The sequence below is a fragment of the Callospermophilus lateralis genome, chromosome 6 (genome assembly GCF_048772815.1).
Source record: "Callospermophilus lateralis isolate mCalLat2 chromosome 6, mCalLat2.hap1, whole genome shotgun sequence".
NCBI lineage: Eukaryota > Metazoa > Chordata > Mammalia > Rodentia > Sciuridae > Callospermophilus > Callospermophilus lateralis.
In genome coordinates, this window is record NC_135310.1 from 82,032,716 (window position 1) to 82,051,521 (window position 18,806).

The 18,806-nt window shown below is 30.2% G+C and overlaps 1 protein-coding gene across 1 annotated transcript in view; it reads left to right on the forward strand.

The window, feature by feature from the left end:
- Positions 1-18,806, forward strand: part of Phip (PHIP subunit of CUL4-Ring ligase complex) — a 127,061-nt gene that overhangs the window by 60,093 nt on the left and 48,162 nt on the right. The window contains exons 11-17 of the mRNA XM_076858473.2: positions 427-527; positions 615-655; positions 1,390-1,488; positions 2,245-2,398; positions 2,827-2,961; positions 14,048-14,176; positions 15,572-15,797. Coding sequence (XP_076714588.1) covers positions 427-527; positions 615-655; positions 1,390-1,488; positions 2,245-2,398; positions 2,827-2,961; positions 14,048-14,176; positions 15,572-15,797 — 885 coding nt within the window. The remainder of the gene's footprint in view (positions 1-426; positions 528-614; positions 656-1,389; positions 1,489-2,244; positions 2,399-2,826; positions 2,962-14,047; positions 14,177-15,571; positions 15,798-18,806) is intronic.

Below are 18,806 nucleotides of genomic sequence, written 5' to 3' on the forward strand. Positions count from 1 at the left end.
GCAGTTTCATTTGATTGCCAGGTTTGGAAAGGTTAGTTTACTGAGGGCATTGGGCCTTAGAAATTTCGTAAGATTTTTGACTGATGAGAAATGGAACAACAGAAGGATATCAGCAATGTCAGAGTTAAATGCTGTGCTATCTAGTGAAGATAACTGATAATTTTAACATGGTGAGATTATGTAATCAGTGAAATTGTTTTTAGAGAAAAGGTTTACTTCTGTAAATATTGAAAAATTCATCCTAGTTCAAGCTATATTAGCAAACTTCTTTTCAAATTGCAGTTAGATGTATTATATATTTATGGTAAGTGTAAATGATTTTAGAGTAAAATTTATTTAATACATCTTGTAGTTGCTTGGCTATTACTTAATTTTCAGAGATTTGAAAGTTGTATTTTCTCATAAATGTTTGCTGTTACTTTATAGGTGGAATGTTTCTGGCCACAGGGAGCACAGATCATATTATTAGAGTTTATTTTTTTGGATCAGGTCAGCCAGAGAAAATATCAGAATTGGAGTTTCATACTGTAAGTATTGGTGAAAGGAATTAGATGAATATAACTTAAATGAGACTGTTTATATTCAGCTTCTGCTTTTTATGTATTTATATATAGGACAAAGTTGACAGTATCCAGTTTTCCAACACTAGTAACAGGTAAAATATCTATATTTCTCTAATTTAATTATGTTTTCAAACTTAAAAAAAATAAAGATAATTCTAGTAATTATATTTAAGTTATATAGAAATTAATCACCTAAAATAAAGATCTTGACCAGATATACTTAAGTGAATAGGGCCTTCATATGCATGTAAACATGTGTCTTATTTTTTAATAATGTTAGTTTATTTGAATGCTTTTAATAATAGAAGCTTTTGTATTATAATTCTATAATCTTTCCTACATGTATGAAAGTGTAGGGAAACTTTTTGGTAGTGCAGTATTCGAGACAGATGTTTACTGATGACACAAAATGATATTTTATAAATTTTTCATGTTTGTATTTTAAAAGTAAATAAAACTCCTTCACACTTTGAATAGAACAAATAAACTTTTTTATCATTAGGAGGAATTTTATCTCACTGAAAAAAAATTCACTCTCTTTCTCTTTGTAGTACTGGGGATGGAACCCTAGACTGCTTACATGCTAGGCAGGTGCTCTACCACTGATCTCTACCCCCAGCCCTTGAATGTTATTTTTGAGACCTAATTGTATTTATTTGTAAAATTTTTAAAGCGCATAGAGTTTCAGAAGTTGTTAGATTTATAGACAGGAATTTCTGTGATATTGGATAAAGATTGACTTTTGTCTTTTTAAAACAGGATTTTGGTGCATTTTGTTAAAGCATGTGTGATTTTGGGGGGGATCTTGGATTTCTTTAAAATACAGGTTTGTAAGTGGTAGTCGGGATGGGACAGCACGTATTTGGCAGTTTAAACGAAGAGAATGGAAGAGCATTTTGTTGGATATGGCAACTCGTCCAGCAGGGTAAGAATCAAATTTGAAATAGTATATCTAGATTATTTAATATATATTCTGCATTTGATGGGACTGTTGTCTAAAGCCTTATATCGTTCACAATGATTAATTTTCTGTAATAACTATAGGTATTATAGGAAATAAACACTGTTGGTTGATTTTTATGAAATATTTCACTGCCATATAACAAGAAGACCTGTTGGATTAATTTTTTAATTGGTTTTTTTAAGGGATTCTAGTTGTCCTGTAAGAATACTTGTAACTTTTAACATTTTTTTTAAGAGACCATATTATAATGTTCCATCTATCCTATTAGGATGATACTTATACCCAGTAGCTTCTGTAGCATATTACATGTTATGACTATTATTTTTTAAAAAAATATTTTATTATTATTTACTAGTAGTTCTGTGTAGTTATCTCAGATGGATGGAGAGTGGTGCAGTAAGGAGGGCATTGACAGCAGCACCCTGGCACAGAATTCCTGATTCTAGATAGATTTATAGCAGTGATATTTACCTAAGAACATCTGTTCCTAATGTCTTATGAGTCCCATAATCCTGAATTCAGGAAATCCTGAATTTTCTGACTAAGTGCAGGAACTTATGCTGTTGTTCTGTTACTTCAAACTATTTTTATTTTCGTTAAAGTGATACATATTCATGTTAATAAATATAAATTATAAGAATTTTTTTATTTTTAGTTTTTGTTACACCAGTATTTTAATAAAAGCAGTGTAAACAAATGCTGCCTCATTCCTTTCAGCCAAAATCTTCAAGGAATAGAAGATAAAATCACAAAAATGAAAGTAACTATGGTTGCTTGGGATCGACATGACAATACAGTTATAACTGCAGTTAATAATATGACTTTGAAAGTTTGGAATTCTTACACTGGTCAACTTATTCATGTCCTGATGGTGAGAAAATGGACTTTCTTTAAATTTTGGTATGACTAAAGCTGACTGTAGACTGTAGTTTTTATTAAAACATAAAATATTTTATGTTAGTTTAAATCTCTAGGGTTTTGTGGGTCATTAGGAATAATTTAAAAATGCAGTTAAAACGGTTTAGTTTGGAAATACATTGTGGATTCTTTTTGTGTTTTGGTGTTTAGGAATATGTTAATACTATTCTCATGTTTTACTTAATGATAGCAAAGCTCTAGCCAGTATTATTAACTCATTTTCATTTTTATTTATATACTGACAGATTTGACAAGTTTTGCCAATTTAATAATTCTTAAAATTCCATTTCTAGAAATGTTACTTTTGTCAGTGTTTCATTAAGCTTTTTTTTTTTCTATCTTTAATATTTATAATCTTTTGACACTTCAAAAATATTTCAGGGTCATGAAGATGAGGTATTTGTTCTTGAGCCACATCCATTTGATCCTAGAGTTCTCTTTTCTGCTGGTCATGACGGAAATGTGATAGTGTGGGATCTAGCAAGAGGAGTCAAAATTCGATCTTATTTCAATATGGTAATTATCAGTCTCTTGTTTTTATACCTGTTAAAGTTTGGGGGACTTTTTGACAAAAGTACTCTGCATATTACAGGGGAAATCCATTTAAAAATTGGTTCATATATTGTTTTGACATTAAGTTTTCGCCAATAAAGAATCATTTATTCTATACCTTAATTGGGATACTAAAATTAACTACACATACTACATTACCTATATAATATAATAAGTGGTTTAGTTTTATTAGATTTAGCAGTGAAATTCACAAATATAAAGTGTAATATAGAAAAATGTTTAGAAAACCATGTGGATAAATTAATAACTAGTATTTGTTGTATTAGTATTTGTTGTATTATTAAATTTATTAGCTTTCTTTTAGAGCAACAAAATTTGGTTCCAATACACTGATTTTAAATTAAAACCAAAGAATCATACAGGTCTTTACTTCTATCATGTTTTAATATACTAAATTTTTATTTGGGCTTATGACCTTTTCTCTCCACGTTTTGTTACTTACATGGATTTTGGCATATTTGGTGGAGTATTTGAATTACAGTGGTTTAATTTATTACACTTAAAGCTTACTCTAAGCAGTGTTTCCCTTCCCTATGACCACTGTATGATATATAACTCAAATACTGCTGTTAGTATAGATACATAGTTTAAAAGTCTACTTTTTATGTATTAGGGATGCCTTTTTATAAAGAAAGGAAAGGAAAAAAATATTTTTACACTATCTCAGCATTTTTAAAAAGTGATAGAAACCCTAAACAATAGGTAAAACAATATGATAAATAGGTGGTCAGAGTTCTTTAGCAAGACATTATTTCACAGTAATAGTCATTTGTGAAATATGGTTTGTGAAAAAAAAATTGCATGAAAGTGATGTTTACTTGATTGATAATCAGTAAATAACTTCTATGTAGTCAATTAATGGAAGAAAAAGTAAAATTAGAAGTAAAATAACTTCTATGTAGTCAATAAACAGAAGAAAGTAAATTATATTAGTGAAGAAATTAACTTTGGCAAACATTATGGCTATGCCTTAGTATTCATAAGATAAGAAATAAGGGTTGTAAAATTATCGTTTTACTGAAAAGATAGTGTTGATTATTTGTTCTTAGTGATAGATGGATTTCCTTTGTGATTGCATAGAGATTTTTTAAAAAAACAAATCCACAGATATGCTGGTACTGAATTTTTTTTCTTTGTGGAACATATCTGTATTCAAGGAAATAGTCATTTCTCAGTTGATTTTTATAGCTTCAAAGGAAAGCAGTTAAGAGCTATACATATATTAGTTGCTTCATTTAGTAATTCAATTCAAAGAGCATTATTATACTGGTAGAGTGTGTGAAGAGAAAGTTCTCTCTTAAAATTGAATACTGCTTTCAGTTACAAAGGTGAATTTTCATCAGGTAAGTTGGTCACACGTATATTCTACCTTTTCAACAGATATAAAAATTTCAACACTTGAGATTTAAGTGATTGCTCTTAAGCCATTACGAATTATGCAACCAGAGGTCAGCCATAATATATGGTTTTAAGAAATTAAGTAAGAAATCAGTATTTTAACTGCTTTAAGATTATTTATTGTTTAGGGTTTTAAATGATAAAATTATTTGATTCTTGGTAAGATAGAAAAATTTCTAAAGGGCAAAAGCAATAGAAATAAATTTATGTACTAAGTAGAATTAGAAATTATCTACAGAATCTTCAAACTGTTAGAAAAACAAAACATAAAATAAAAATATAAAAAATATATCCTGCATTTTAAAAAACAACAAAAAATTATACTTTTCTCACTAAAATAAAGGTATTCTCTTTAATATTTTGAATAGTTTCCAAAATGTTTCCACATTCTTTACTTCATTTGGGTCTCATGAAAGTTATATAATTAGGGTAGATTTTTTTATTCTTGGTTTTATAAATAAACTGTATGTTAAAGAGGTGAAGTGCTTTTTTCAAGTTTACCTAGGTCTCACAGTTATTACATGGGCCCATGGAACTTATTCCCATGATTTTTGTCTGTTGGGAATGTCTCCTTCAGTCTAAATGTAGTCATGGTTAGGTGTTTTTTTGTTTTTTTTTTTAAAGCTGTTTTCAAAGTCACTACATAGCCAACTTCAATTTATACCCAGTTAGTGATCTATGTTGGGGTGGGAACATGAACAATTTTTAGAACTCTGTGTGGATCTTTGAGGTATTAAATGATTTTTTTTCCCTACCTTAATTTATGTCAAGTGAGTGCCCAACTTCTTTTTGCTCTTCACTCCTTTTTTCATTTGATTGCTTGTTTATCTATGGGCAGATTAAACATAAAGCATCCAACACTGCTATTATAAATATAAGGAAAAATAATTTTAGGGAGGAACAGAAATTTGTGTCTATTTATCATGAATTTTGAGCTGTGGCTACAGTTACAGTTATTTCTTGTTATTAGCTAATCATTACATTTTGGAGTTAATAAATACCATAAAACTTTGATTCCAAATTTTATCCCTAATGTTAAGTTTTACTTGTAATCACATACTCAATTTAGAAAATATTTTTTGAGTACCATATGGAGGTTGTAGTCGTTCTTCCTTGGAGGGTTTGAGAATGGATAATTTTCATAGAATGCTTCGTTTTTAGTCTAAAATGTTGTGAAGCTTTAGATGAAGCATTAAGTATATTTCATGGGAATGTTGAAATTGAAGCTTATAAAATAAATAAATTCACCATTTGGTGTATAGCAAGAAAATAAAAAATGTAAGCTATAATTTTAAAAGAATGCAACTTTTAAACATAAATTTTGGTTTTTTTATTAAGCATATTTTGAGAATATTGCTTTAGTATTGATTACTGTTTTTTATAATTGAGTTTTCAATTTGAAATTTATATATTTTTATGAAACATAATAGAATTTACATAACAAATCAATATTCTGGATTAATCAGCATTTTACAAATTTTTCTTACCTATTAGGAAAATTGAAATTCTGTTTTGAAATCTTAGAAATAGTAAAAAATAAAATAAAACCAGAACTATATTTTAGAAAGATTTTAAGTGAAAAGTTGAACTTTTAACTTCTAAGTTATAATAATTATGTTTTAATTAAATTTTTAATGGTTGGTTATGAGATGTTAATATTTTAAATTGTATTGATAGGGATCATTCAGGTAAATATTCTTTTTTCCCACATCAAGCCATGACTTATACTTTAAAAATTAAAAGATATGAAGTTGAGAAGTCAGATAAACATTTTTAGCTCTTTTTATGCTTAAACAGTTTCCTACTTTACTTTGTTTTAAAATCTTATAAATGGATTTTTCAATTTGCTAGTAGTTTTCTTCAGAAAATGAATGGGATTATTTTCTTATTTGTATTGCTAGCATTCCTCTTCATAGAGGATCTGAATGATAAAAGCAGTTGGGAGGTGGGTTATTTTTATTACTAATAAGACATATATGACAAATGAGATGATGTTTGTGAAAAAGGCTAATACAGGACATGAAATTTAATAGTTAATATGTGTTCCTTGTATTCCTCCTCTCTTTCACCGTCTCATCTTTAATTAAAAATAATCTCAAACTTGTAAAAGCCCCTCTCTCTCCCCCTCCCCCTCCTCCTTATTGCTCTCTCTCCGTTTCTGTCTCTCTTTCTTTCCCTGCTCCTCATCTCTTTTTCTGTTTCTCTCTTTCACTGAACCAGGAAAATAATAATAATAACTAAAGAAAATGTCCTAGGAAAAATGGACAACTTTATTCCTGTTTTAAAAAAAACTCATGAATTCTGGGCCTCAAGTTTTTCTTATTTAAATTCTTAAAAAAATTTAAAAAAAAACTAGCATCAGTTATTCATTCATGTTTTAGCTGAATAGTCCTTGCATAACTTGAGAAGTCAGGGGAAAATAGTATATATTTGCATATTTTATTGAAGCCCATAGTGTATAGTAAGAATATTCTAAACTAGTTGGGTTTAGTTTAGCAAGCCCACATTTTGACAAGAGGTAGACATTAGTATAGCTTTGTTTTGATCAGAGTTGTTCTAAGCTGTAAAGGCTTCAAACTCCAATTGAATACTAAGAGGCAGAGAAATTATTCCCAGAAATAACTTGAAAGTGTGTGTAAAGTCTGTGGACTGAACTTGATGACCTTGTATTATTGCTATTCCCTGAAAAGAAGTAAGCACATTTAGAAGTTTACTAAAATCTTATATGTTCCTCAAAACAAAGTTGTTTTAGTTGTTTTTGGCCTTTATTTCCTCCCTTAAATTACCACACAGTATAACTAAGATTTAACAGCAAATTCAGTTGAATCCATGTTAATTTGAAAAGATATGAAAGACCTTCTATTTCTTAATATTCAACTATTTGAATACTAGATAGTAAATAAATAAAAGATGTTTGCAATGAGATTTATAGACTCATGTTAGTAACTTTTCTCACGTCTTTGGCACCTTTGCTTTCTCTCTTGCTGTTTCTTTTCTCTGTAGTCCTAGCTATATCTGATTCTTTCTCCATATCTTTCTCTTTCTGTCATGTTTTTCAAAGATGTAGTTGTTGCCTCCTGTCTGGTTTTAATTTTAATTGAAGAGTATAATATGTCTCTTGTGAGAAAGCGATTTTATTGAATTTGATTTTTGCTTTACTTTTGTTGTTTCATGGGTAAATTCCAAATAACAATTTTTATTTAATTAAAGTTTTCCTTATTTTTATAATTGTTCTCTTAACTTTTCTTTTACTTAAGAGATTAAAAAAAAAAAAAAATGTTCCTGTGTCCACTAATCCAGAACAATATATTTCTCCTTGCAACGTTCCAAATGAGCAGAGGCTGCCAATCTACCACTCAGAATTTTTACACATGCATAATTCTTCTGACATTAACATGTTCTCAGTGTTACCCATACTTTAGCTTTAGACAATCACAGCAGCATATATCTAGGAAAGAAAGAAAAAGAAACTCAAAATAGGTATAGGTTATATTGTGGTATTATTTGTGAATAAAAATTTCAAGTCAGTTTATCTTTCTTCTTTCTCTCATTTGTCATTATCTGATAAGATAGTACTATATCTATATCCTGTGTATTTAAAAGGACTCTGAAGGCTTCTGGTCCTATTTTCATCTTGTCTGGCTAAGGAATTATCTTTAGTCTTCTGATCAAAAAGTTAGGTAATGACACTTTCTGTTTTTTGGGGTTCTTTAGATTCTCTTTTGTCTGTTTCTTGATACCAGAAATATTTAAGATTTGTTGCCATCAGTGTTTGTCTTTACAGCTTGTCATACTGTATGTTATTGATAAATTACTTGGATGTAGCATTTCTTGAACATACTCTGACCCGTTATCACAAGAGTGCTTTGAGATTTGATAGTTACTAAACAATGGGAAAGTATGTCAAATTATATAGAATGTCAACATGCAGGTGAAGACATTTTGACTAGAATGTATTTGAGTTCTTACTTTGTGTTAAGCACAAAATATGTGGACCACAAAGAAGAGAAACATGTGGCTGTTTTCAGTCAGTTAATGGTTAGGTTGGATAGATGAAACATACCTGAAATATTAAATAGTTTCAAATGATAGCATGACAAATGAGAATAGACAATTGCTATATCTAAAGGTGTAAGAATCAGTTCAAGATAGATGGTCAGAGAAAGCCTTATTAAAAAGGAAGAATTATGTTGGGCACAGTGGTGAATACCAGTAATCCCAGCACTCAGGAGGCTGAGGCAGGAGGACTGCAAGTTCAAGGCCAGACTCAGCAACTGTGAGGCCCTAAACAACTTAGTGAAACCCTGTCTCAAAAAATAAAAGGACTGGAGATGTAGTTAAGTGATAAATTGCCCCTGGGTTAAATTCCCAGTAACACCTCCCCAAATAAAAAAAAAAAATTAAAAGAATTTGAACTGTGTCTTGAAAGGTAAAAAGCACATTGTCAGTAACAAAGAGAATGTGTTTTTAAAAGTAGGAAGAACATTATAAACATCAAGGTGAATGTTAAAATATGTTTGAAAAGTAATTTAGCTAGGTAATTTGAAACAGATTTTGGAAGTAATGGATGATAAGATGAAAAACATAAATTGAGGTGGGTTTTTAATCGCCTCAAATAAGGAATAGTGAACAGTGTGGTGGTTTTAGTAAGTTATAGGATATTATAGAAACTAAGAGAATAATAGTTGGGTTGCTAGTCATAGCATCTCAGATAGGAAATTCAGTGTGGATGTGGGGAGAACTACTTTCATCAGTAAAGGAAGAAAAATTATATGGGCAGGTAGTGGGAAATTTTTGAAGGGGGAAAAAACTTTTAAGTTTTGGTATTTTGGGTCTGGCACAAGACTGATCACAAAGTTAGGTAATGACAATTTCTGAATGGTAACAAGGAGAAAAGATTTAATAAATGTATTCAAAGTAGTGCACTTGGGGGACCTTGATAACAAATGTATTTTTAATGGAAAGATTAAAACATTGAGGAAGAATTCATTTGGGGAGTGTGTGGTTAATGAGGATTGAACTAAAGGGCACTTTGCCACTGATCTACATATCCAGCCTTTTTATTTTTTATTTTGAGACAGGGTCTTCCTAAGTTGCTGAGGCAGGCTTTGAACTTATCTTCTTTCCTAAGCCTCCTGAGTCACTGGAATTACAGGTGCATGCCAGTATGCCCAACAAGAATTGATTATTTTATTAGTTCATTTCTAGTATATGTTTATTATGTTGAGCTACCTATGTGAAAATGGCCAGCCAGCAGTTGGAGACAAATTAGAGGGGCTAGGAGTAAATAGAAAGAAATGTTGAAGTGTTCTCATGTTCTCAAATGGTTTTTCCTTCTTTATGAAATTGGGATAGCTTAGAAGGTTTAGAACTAAACTGAAAAATATACTTACTTAGTAGAGAAGAGATAAACAACCAGAAGGAATAGGTTGGGAAGATCTTGTTATATTGTGCTAGAGATATGAAAGGAGAGTAAATTTCAAGGAGACTTGATGAATATAATATCGCTATCTTATCTTCAGTATCAGATTATAGATAAACTAAATGCGATTAAATTTGAAGGTGAATTGTTTTTATAATATTTTCCTTTTGACAACAATCTAGAGCTAATCTACTTATCCTTTTTTAAAAATCAAACCAGGCCTGTAGCATTTTATAGCAGTTTGTTTATCTTGATACCATTGGTTTTAAATAGCTGTCCTTAGTTATATAATAACATTATCATAAAGAATTTTCAATACTAAGTTTATTTAACTCTTAAAATTCTTTACACATAAAGAAGAACTTCTAAGAACAATTCTTAGTATAAATTCCATTACTTAGCTATTTGACTCTTGGTATATGAATCTATCATAAAATTATTAGAGTATATTAAAAGGTGTACAATTTTAAATTTTGAAATGTGTTCTAGATAAGATGTTTTCTTCTAATTAATGTTATATATTTTTTTAAGTGCACAAAACAAGAACAGTGATCATGGTCATAGAATTAAAATAATTCCTTAACAGTGTAATTCTGCCTAATCCCATATTTTAAAATTTTCCTGTTTTGTGTTGAGGCCCTCAAGAAGTACATACTTCTTAATGCTCAGATCTGTTTATCTGTGTATTTCTAATGATTTAAATAATTAAGACCCTGTCACTTTAGCATGAATTGACATGTGTACTTCATTTCCACATTTGTTCAGTTCTTCCAATAAGTCTTCCTTAATATCAAATAGTAGTGCATTAGAAAGGAATCTATAATGATCACTTAAATATTCTCCATCATTCCATGGACAGATGAGATGTTTTTGCCCACTATTGGTGAACAGATCTCTTTGGTCTTAGACCTCATTCCTCTGTCTCCATTAATGATTGATCTTTCTGCTTCACATAAATTATATTAGAAGTTGTACATTCTTAAGTACAGTATTTTGTCATCAGCAAAACTTTCATCTCAGAAATTTTTGTATTGAATTTTTTTAAAGTTCAGTGTGAATAAATCTCCAAACTTTCTAACAAAGGTTATACTACTCATTTCTTGTTAATATTTCTATAATTCCTCAGTCTAATAATTTTCTAATAGGGAAATAATTATTTTAATATGTGATCCTCTCATCTTCTGCTTTAAAATATATATATATATAAAATTACCAAGCATATTTTTGTATTTCTTTCTTTTAATTCCTCTTTTAAATTTTTGCAGTTCTTGGCAAATACTATCTCATGGCTTATTTCAGCTATTTCTTGATATTATTTAATGTATATGAGTTTCTTATTATGTGGTCTTTATTTTTATAGGCCCTGGGTAATGTATAATGAGTATTCTTCATTTTATTACAACAGTAATTTATTTAAAAGTCATTTGGAAATTTGTCGTTATTTTCTGTTTTGTTGGAATTATTTTGCTGTAGCAATGCAGGAAGTACTAGTATAAGCTATATATAATATTAAATTTTATGTTGACACATTATTTTGTTAGGCAGTACATTTACTTTATGATAGATCCATATTCCTTTCATATGAATAGAGAAGGTATTTTTCTTTTGATTTGTGAAGGTTTGCCTCATTGTTTTCTATTTATGCATATATATTCAAATAGTGCTTTTATGATTAAATCTTTCCTTTGAGAATTCTTACTCATAAATACTTGACTGTGGTTTTAAAAGATCAAATTTTTTTCAGAGACAAATGTTTGACTTTTAAATCATAGTACACATCAAAAGAGTAGATTTTTAGTTATATAGCGAAAATAAAATATTTGTCTCCTTTGCATCATCAAGTATTTGGAAAGTCTAATCTGCCTTCTATAAGTAGGGGTGTTCATTATGCAAGGAGCCTTTACTGAAGATAAACTTGGTTTTTTAATTAATGTTTTTAGGTACCCTTTCTAATTTGTTCATGAATAAAGTATTTTCTTATAATGCTTTCTTTAATGAATAGTCATTAATCCAAATAATGTAGTTTACCTTTTTTCTTATATAAAAGTCACTGTAGAGGTAAACAGATGCCTGGAACTAAAAAAAAAAAAAATAGTTCTAGACTGCCATGTTCAAAATGGAATGTGATGCTCAATGATCTTAAATATGATTACTATTTTTTCTTTGTGTTTTTAGACCTTTATAAATTCCATCTCTCCCAAAGTATTCTTGTAGAGATCTGCTAACTATACATGTGACAATATTGATAGCATGGATAAAGAGTTGATTAGGCCCACCTACTCCCTCTAAAAAGAAAAATATATAGCAAAACAGCTTAAATATCACAGGACGCATATCATGCTTATGAAAATCTATTAGATTTCCTTTGGCATCGCTGACTTGGACTACTTTCAAATCTTTTTCTTTCTACTATGGTATACTTAAAATTGTAAACCTAGACTTGTAATAGTATTGTCATTTTGGAAGCATTTACTAGAGTGAATTTATAAAGTAGTTGTTTTTTTGTTTTGTCTCTTGTTTTTGTGAAATTTTGAGTGGACTAAGATCACTTAACAGCATATAGCTAAGGGAATTTCTATAATTTTGAGTTTTTGATGTAAAATTCTACTTAGACATAAACTTTGTTCATGTAGTTATTTAAAACAGTCCTTGTAACTTTAAAAGAAAATCTTGTCTAGAAAAACATTGAAAAGTGAAAATTTGAATCCTGATATTTCTACTTACAGTCTGTCTTTTTTGGCAAATGCTATTTGGCTACTAATGCCCTTACATTAATCCAGAGAAATTGTTCTTTTCCTTCTTGTTTTTGAACTGTTTTAAAGTAGACTTATAATCAGTTACCTTCCTCTGTTATCTTTTCATTCTCTAATTTTCTTCATATCCAATAAATAAATCTATTCACTTATGGTTCATTTTATTTTTGTTATGGTAAGTTTTTATGTGCATTATACATTAGACAAGTTTATTAGCTTTCTTGTATATGTTTATTTTTTAAGGAAAGTTATTCATTCTTTTCCATTGTCACCATCCAAAACAACATTAATAAGAACTATTGTATACATTTCTTCTTTTTCAGTAAGTGAAAAGAAAAGTTAGTTGTCTTTTGAGGCAATTCCTGTTTGCAGTATTAACTTCTTAGGCAGAGCCCTTCTTTTCATAGTGATATTTCATCTTTTGACCAAAGTACAAACTTTCCTTGAGAAACAACTGTTCTTCTTCTGAATTTTAACTCACTTGCGTATTTGATGAACTGTGCATCCATTCTTATGCCAGATTTTTAACTAAAGCAAAAAAGTTACTCTTTCCAAGTATTTCGTGGGATATTACTAATAATACTCAATTTGTTCTAGATCAGTGGATACCGGAACAGAAAGGAGATATTTCTTACCTGATAATGTGTATGTGTTCCGATTCTGCTAATCCAGAAATCCAAATTGCATTTGTCGAAAATCATCTGTAGTTAGGGAGTCAACTCCCTATTTCAGTTGTTTCTGAAATTCAGTCCCTAGATGTGCTTTAGATAGGGTAGAATTTTTACCTCTTTCAGAACACTGCTAAAGAAGTTTTCAACTGGAACATAGTCTGAAGAAGCACTGAGAGCAAAAAATTCAGAGTGGTGATTGGCCACCTCTGTTTGATTGACAGGTTGCAGGGAGAAATCCATTCGTTCTGGATTAATGGAACTGGAAAACAGAAAACAGTTATCAGGTAAAAAAAAACTTTTCTTTAACCTTTGAAATTCACCATTTGAAAAATGAGTCAGACCACCAGGGAATTTATTACCAAAAAAATGAATTTTGTTAGCAGTGATCTCTGTCTCCTAATTCCAAGAGTTATCAAAAAATTGCTACAGTTACTACATTTTGTCAGCCTTTGCAGAAAGGGCATGAATGGATGGAAATAGATGAAATGTATGGCTTATTACATTTTAAGTCTGGATTAAAAATGTGAAGCAGACTTCGATGGGTGGGGGAGATTGGCGTTCTTTTATTTTCTGAATTGTGTATGGTCTGTGGATAAATAGGGTTCTTTGTTTTTCAGGGGTGTTAATCTGGCACTTTTCATGAATATTCACCAATTTTATTGTACTGTGCTTGTGCTTGTTATACTTAATCTTCACTTCATTAGGATATATACTTATGCATCTTTTATCATAAAATTCTAATATTTTAGTGGGAATTTTCTGATTGTTGGTTAAATATATTTCAGATTGAAGGCCAAGGACATGGTGCAGTATTTGACTGCAAATGCTCTCCTGATGGTCAGCATTTTGCATGTACAGACTCTCACGGACATCTTTTAATTTTTGGCTTTGGGTCCAGTAGCAAATATGACAAGGTAGAGTATAATAAATATACATCATTTCCTTACTTATTTTTCATCCATGGGTGATTAGGAGTTGTATTGTTTTGAAGTGGGTGAAATCAACATTTTTTAAATCAATAACCATATTTTAACTAGTCTGGTGATTTGTGTTTTAGAAAGGAAGGTGAAGATCGTTCTTAAAATATTATTGTTCTGTAATTAGGTAATGAGTCTGTTAGAGCAAACTAGAGTTGAGTCTTTAAGAACAAACTATATATGAGTTCTTAACTTGGCATATCTTAAACTGGAGATGAAAGATACTGTCCATGGAAGGGCTCTTTGAAATTATGTAAAATTTTTTATTTATGTAAATAATATACATTTTTACCTAGGATATGAATTTTAACTTTTCCTGTGATTCTCTAAAAATTTATGACCCACTTATAGTAACTAATGTTTCTTGTTTTATTTTTACCAAAGATCTTGTGTTTAAAGTTAGTGGGCAAAAGAATTAATTATTTATTTGTTGTGGAGTTATATAAAAGGTTAAAGAACAGCAAAATTTTAATTTGACATTACAAATTAACTAATAAAATTTTGATATCAGATGTATTAGGGCTGAGTGCATATTAATTTTATATAACCACAAAAATTTCAGGGAAAATGCTCACTCTTAGAATATCTTGTTATGTTAGTTTTTATATTAATATTATAGAAACCATGGGGCTGAGGGTGTAGCTCAGTGGTAGAGTATGCACTTAGCTTTCATGGGACCCTGCATTCAATTCCTAGCACCCTAAATAAGTAAATAAACAATGCTTACTATATGCCTAAGGAATTAAGATATGGTAGCTCTGTGAATTGTATGGTTTATGCCTAGATTTGAGTTTACTATTACATTTAAAATTGAATAACTTATTTTTAAAGGTAGCTCTTTTTAAAAAAATTTTGTTATATATGACAACAGAATGCATTACAATTAAAATTACACATATAGAGCACAATTTTTCATAACTCTGGTTGTACACAAAGTAGAATCACATCCTTCATGTCTTTTTATTTGTACTTAGGGTAATGCTTACCATTGTTTTCCACCGTCTTTCCTACCCCTGTGCTCTTTGATATATACAATCTCTACCTGTTCCAGAAAAAGCAACCGCTTTTCTGATCCTAAAATTTAATGTGAAAAATACAAAGTTTGCTTACAATTAATTCAAGAAAAGAAACTTTTTTAATTGGGCCAAGGCTTCATATGTGGGTGCTTAGCAGGCACTCCACATCTGAGCTACATCTCCAGATTCAGAAAATGCCTTTAAATTGTTGCTTAATGCCATAATTTGTATTAAAATGTTTCTCATTAGAAATTTTGTAAATCTTTATAATACTAAATTTTAATTTTTCCAGTCTTTTTTGAACCTTTTTTTACAGATAGCAGATCAGATGTTCTTTCATAGTGATTATCGGCCTCTTATCCGTGATGCCAACAATTTTGTATTAGATGAACAGACTCAGCAGGCACCCCATCTCATGCCTCCACCATTTTTGGTTGATGTTGATGGTAACCCTCATCCATCAAGATATCAAAGATTAGTTCCTGGTCGTGAAAACTGCAGAGAGGAGCAACTCATCCCGCAGATGGGGGTCACTTCCTCAGGTAAGTGCTTATTTTCAGAGACAGCCAAATTTTGTTTTTTTTCCACTGAAATATTGAAAAATTTCTCATTGAATAAAACTTTGTTTTCAGGAAATGAAAAGTAAAAGTGGTGTTTTATAAGTTTTTTTGAATAATGCATAAGAATTATTAGATCATTAAAATGGAGATTTAAGGCAATAATTTTGGTTTATATGTGCTTATGTCTTCTGAAGACTAATAGACTTGTCCCTATATTTGCTTTGTGATGAATCAATTCAATTTTTTTATTCATTAAGCAGCACTTATTGAGAATCTCCTCTGTTCCTGACCTGCTAAGCCTTGGATTTTCAGTAGGAAATTAAACAAATATGATCAGTGGTGTCATAGAATGGGTTAGATAGGTGAGTAAGCATAATTATAAACAAAGGCATAGTGAAAAATTGTGATTGATATTATTGAAGGGAATAAAAGTATGTGAGAGAAGCTATAACTAGGTTGCCTATTCACAATGATGAGTATTTTAAGAAGTGGTCAACTTTTAAACGATTATGAGAAGTAACATAGGGTTGAAGAACGTTGAGCTATTTCAGTGAAGTAATAGAATGTAAAAGTCAAATTGAATGGGAGTTAAAATAATGGAGATAAGGTGTACAGACTCCTCCTTATTTGATAAGTATAGCACTGATTTATTAAGTGAAAATAATGGAGAAGCTCTATAAAGATTGAGCCAGTCATATCATTATGCATTGTTCTATTTTAAACTAGAACAATTTGTGAAATGATTTTGTTTTAAACTAACATAATGGACAAAATCTCCAAGTGGATTTTGTGATGAGTAAATAATGAATTTAAATTTTGTAAGCACAGTAAAATCACTCCCATTGCAATGTAGCAAACCCATCTTATTTTTTTGTAAAGGATTGGTTATGAAATTGTATTGAAGATGGACATAATGGATAGAAAGGGCTGCTCTTGGAATGACACATGCATACCCACTTAGAATGGAGGGTAAGGAAACACATTAAAAGTATTGCCCTTGCTACCACTTGTACAGAGGAGTGTAGTCTTGATATCCTAAGTATGTGAAACTCTTGTGTCTCAGCATATGGATACTGCATAAACTCAAAAGAATTGAGAACAACTAGTATTTGTCTAAGCAGATCTTCAGATTACAGAAATCTCAGTATTAGAGAAATATTGGTCATTGGACTGAAATCAGAAGAATGCCTTCAGTTTGTGGTACTGCAGTGGGCAAGAGTCAAATTTTGCTCAGGTCTCAAAATAGGTATGTGGGCTGGGATTTCAGGCACAGGAAAATAAAGAAAGGACTCATTTATTATTAAAATATCAGTGCACTTTAATTATCATTGCTTTCTTTTTCTCCATTTAATAATATATAAAAAAACTTTCATATATAATATTTAATCCTTCTATCTATAGTATTTTGATCCTTAAAGTTGACAAAATGAAGTTTAACAGTATTGTGTCATGGAATCACAGAGTAATAACTTTACCTCTGCTTCTTGGTTCATTGTTCTTTCTTTCACACCAAGCTATTCTTAGTGTATAAAGCAGACATGAGCTCAAAAATGAACGAGAAACTAGTTTTTAATAGTGGATCACAAAAGAATCTTTAGCAATAATTATGGCTTCATACTGAGTCACAAAATTTTTCAATGTTCTGATTTACAAAATTCAGAGTAAAAAAAAATCTTTACTATCATTATTTTGGATTTCTTAAGTATAAAAATAGAACAAAAGAATTTTTATTCAGAAATTCTGTAGCATCATTATGAACTATATTTATATTTGCAAATCTAGATCAATAATAATTTTTGATTGAAATATAGATAAAAGTAAATCTTGGCTATTATAATAAATTAAATCGAATGGAATTTTGTTGCATTGACTCTGGATAGCACACTTTTTATGTTTCCTCAGTTGTAAATTGTTCTATGCCCAATTACTCATCAATATTCAAACATGACTTCCCAACAGCAAATCAGGAAAGCACATATGGATATTTCAGCTTTGCCTCTGAGCTTTTACAATTTTCTAACCTTGTGATGTGGATAATTCTATTTTATTGAATTATAGTTTTCTCCTGTAAAATGAAATAGCAGGTCTGGGGTTATGGCTCAGTGGCAGAGTGCTTGCCTTGCACATGTGAGGCACTCAGTTCAATCCTTAGCACCACATAAAAATAAGTAAACAAAGATATTGTGTCCATGTATAACTAACAAAAATTTTAGAAAATGAAATATCATATGCTTAGTACATGTAATTTTTCTTTCCTTGTACCTTTCTTACCCCACTACATTTAAAATATTCTTCTGTCTTCCCAATTTAAACCCAATCTAAAATTCTGCAGCAATTAAGTTTATATGCCTGCACATCGAATATTAACTGCTCCTTTCTTTACTCCCATGGCATTTTCATATGTCTTATATTCTTATATTTTATTCAGCATCATCAAAATTTTTTTATATATATAGCATTGTATTATCTTTAGAAAATATTAAGATTCTTAAAGACAGTACACGTTTTTAAGGAACTAACTATTGCCCAAGCTTTCCTTTATGTTACATACTGGGCTGATTACTAAGATATGTATAGATTGGTATGAAATTGAAAGGGGTTTGCAGCTGATTCTATCAAGAGGTATTTTGGGAAGATTTTATGGAGTAAATATGAAGGTTGCTTTTTAGTTGATGCTTGAAGGAGGAGTTAGATTTTATTATGCTTATCCTTAACAGTGGAAATTCTGTGGTCAAGTAGTATTTTCTGTTAGGAAGATAGAAGTGTCAGGTGGTCCTCTGTGATTATTATGGGTAAAAGTTGATGCTAGAAAAGTAGGATGAATCAAAATACACAGAATTCTTTTGGGTCTTAGAGCCTTTGGACTTGTTGCGTACTATCTGGAGTGAACTTTTTCTAGCTTTGCACATGGCTAATTCAAGTCTCAGTTAAAGCATTAACTTCTTAAAAACAACTTCTGTAAGTTCCCAACTCGACACAGATATTACCCAT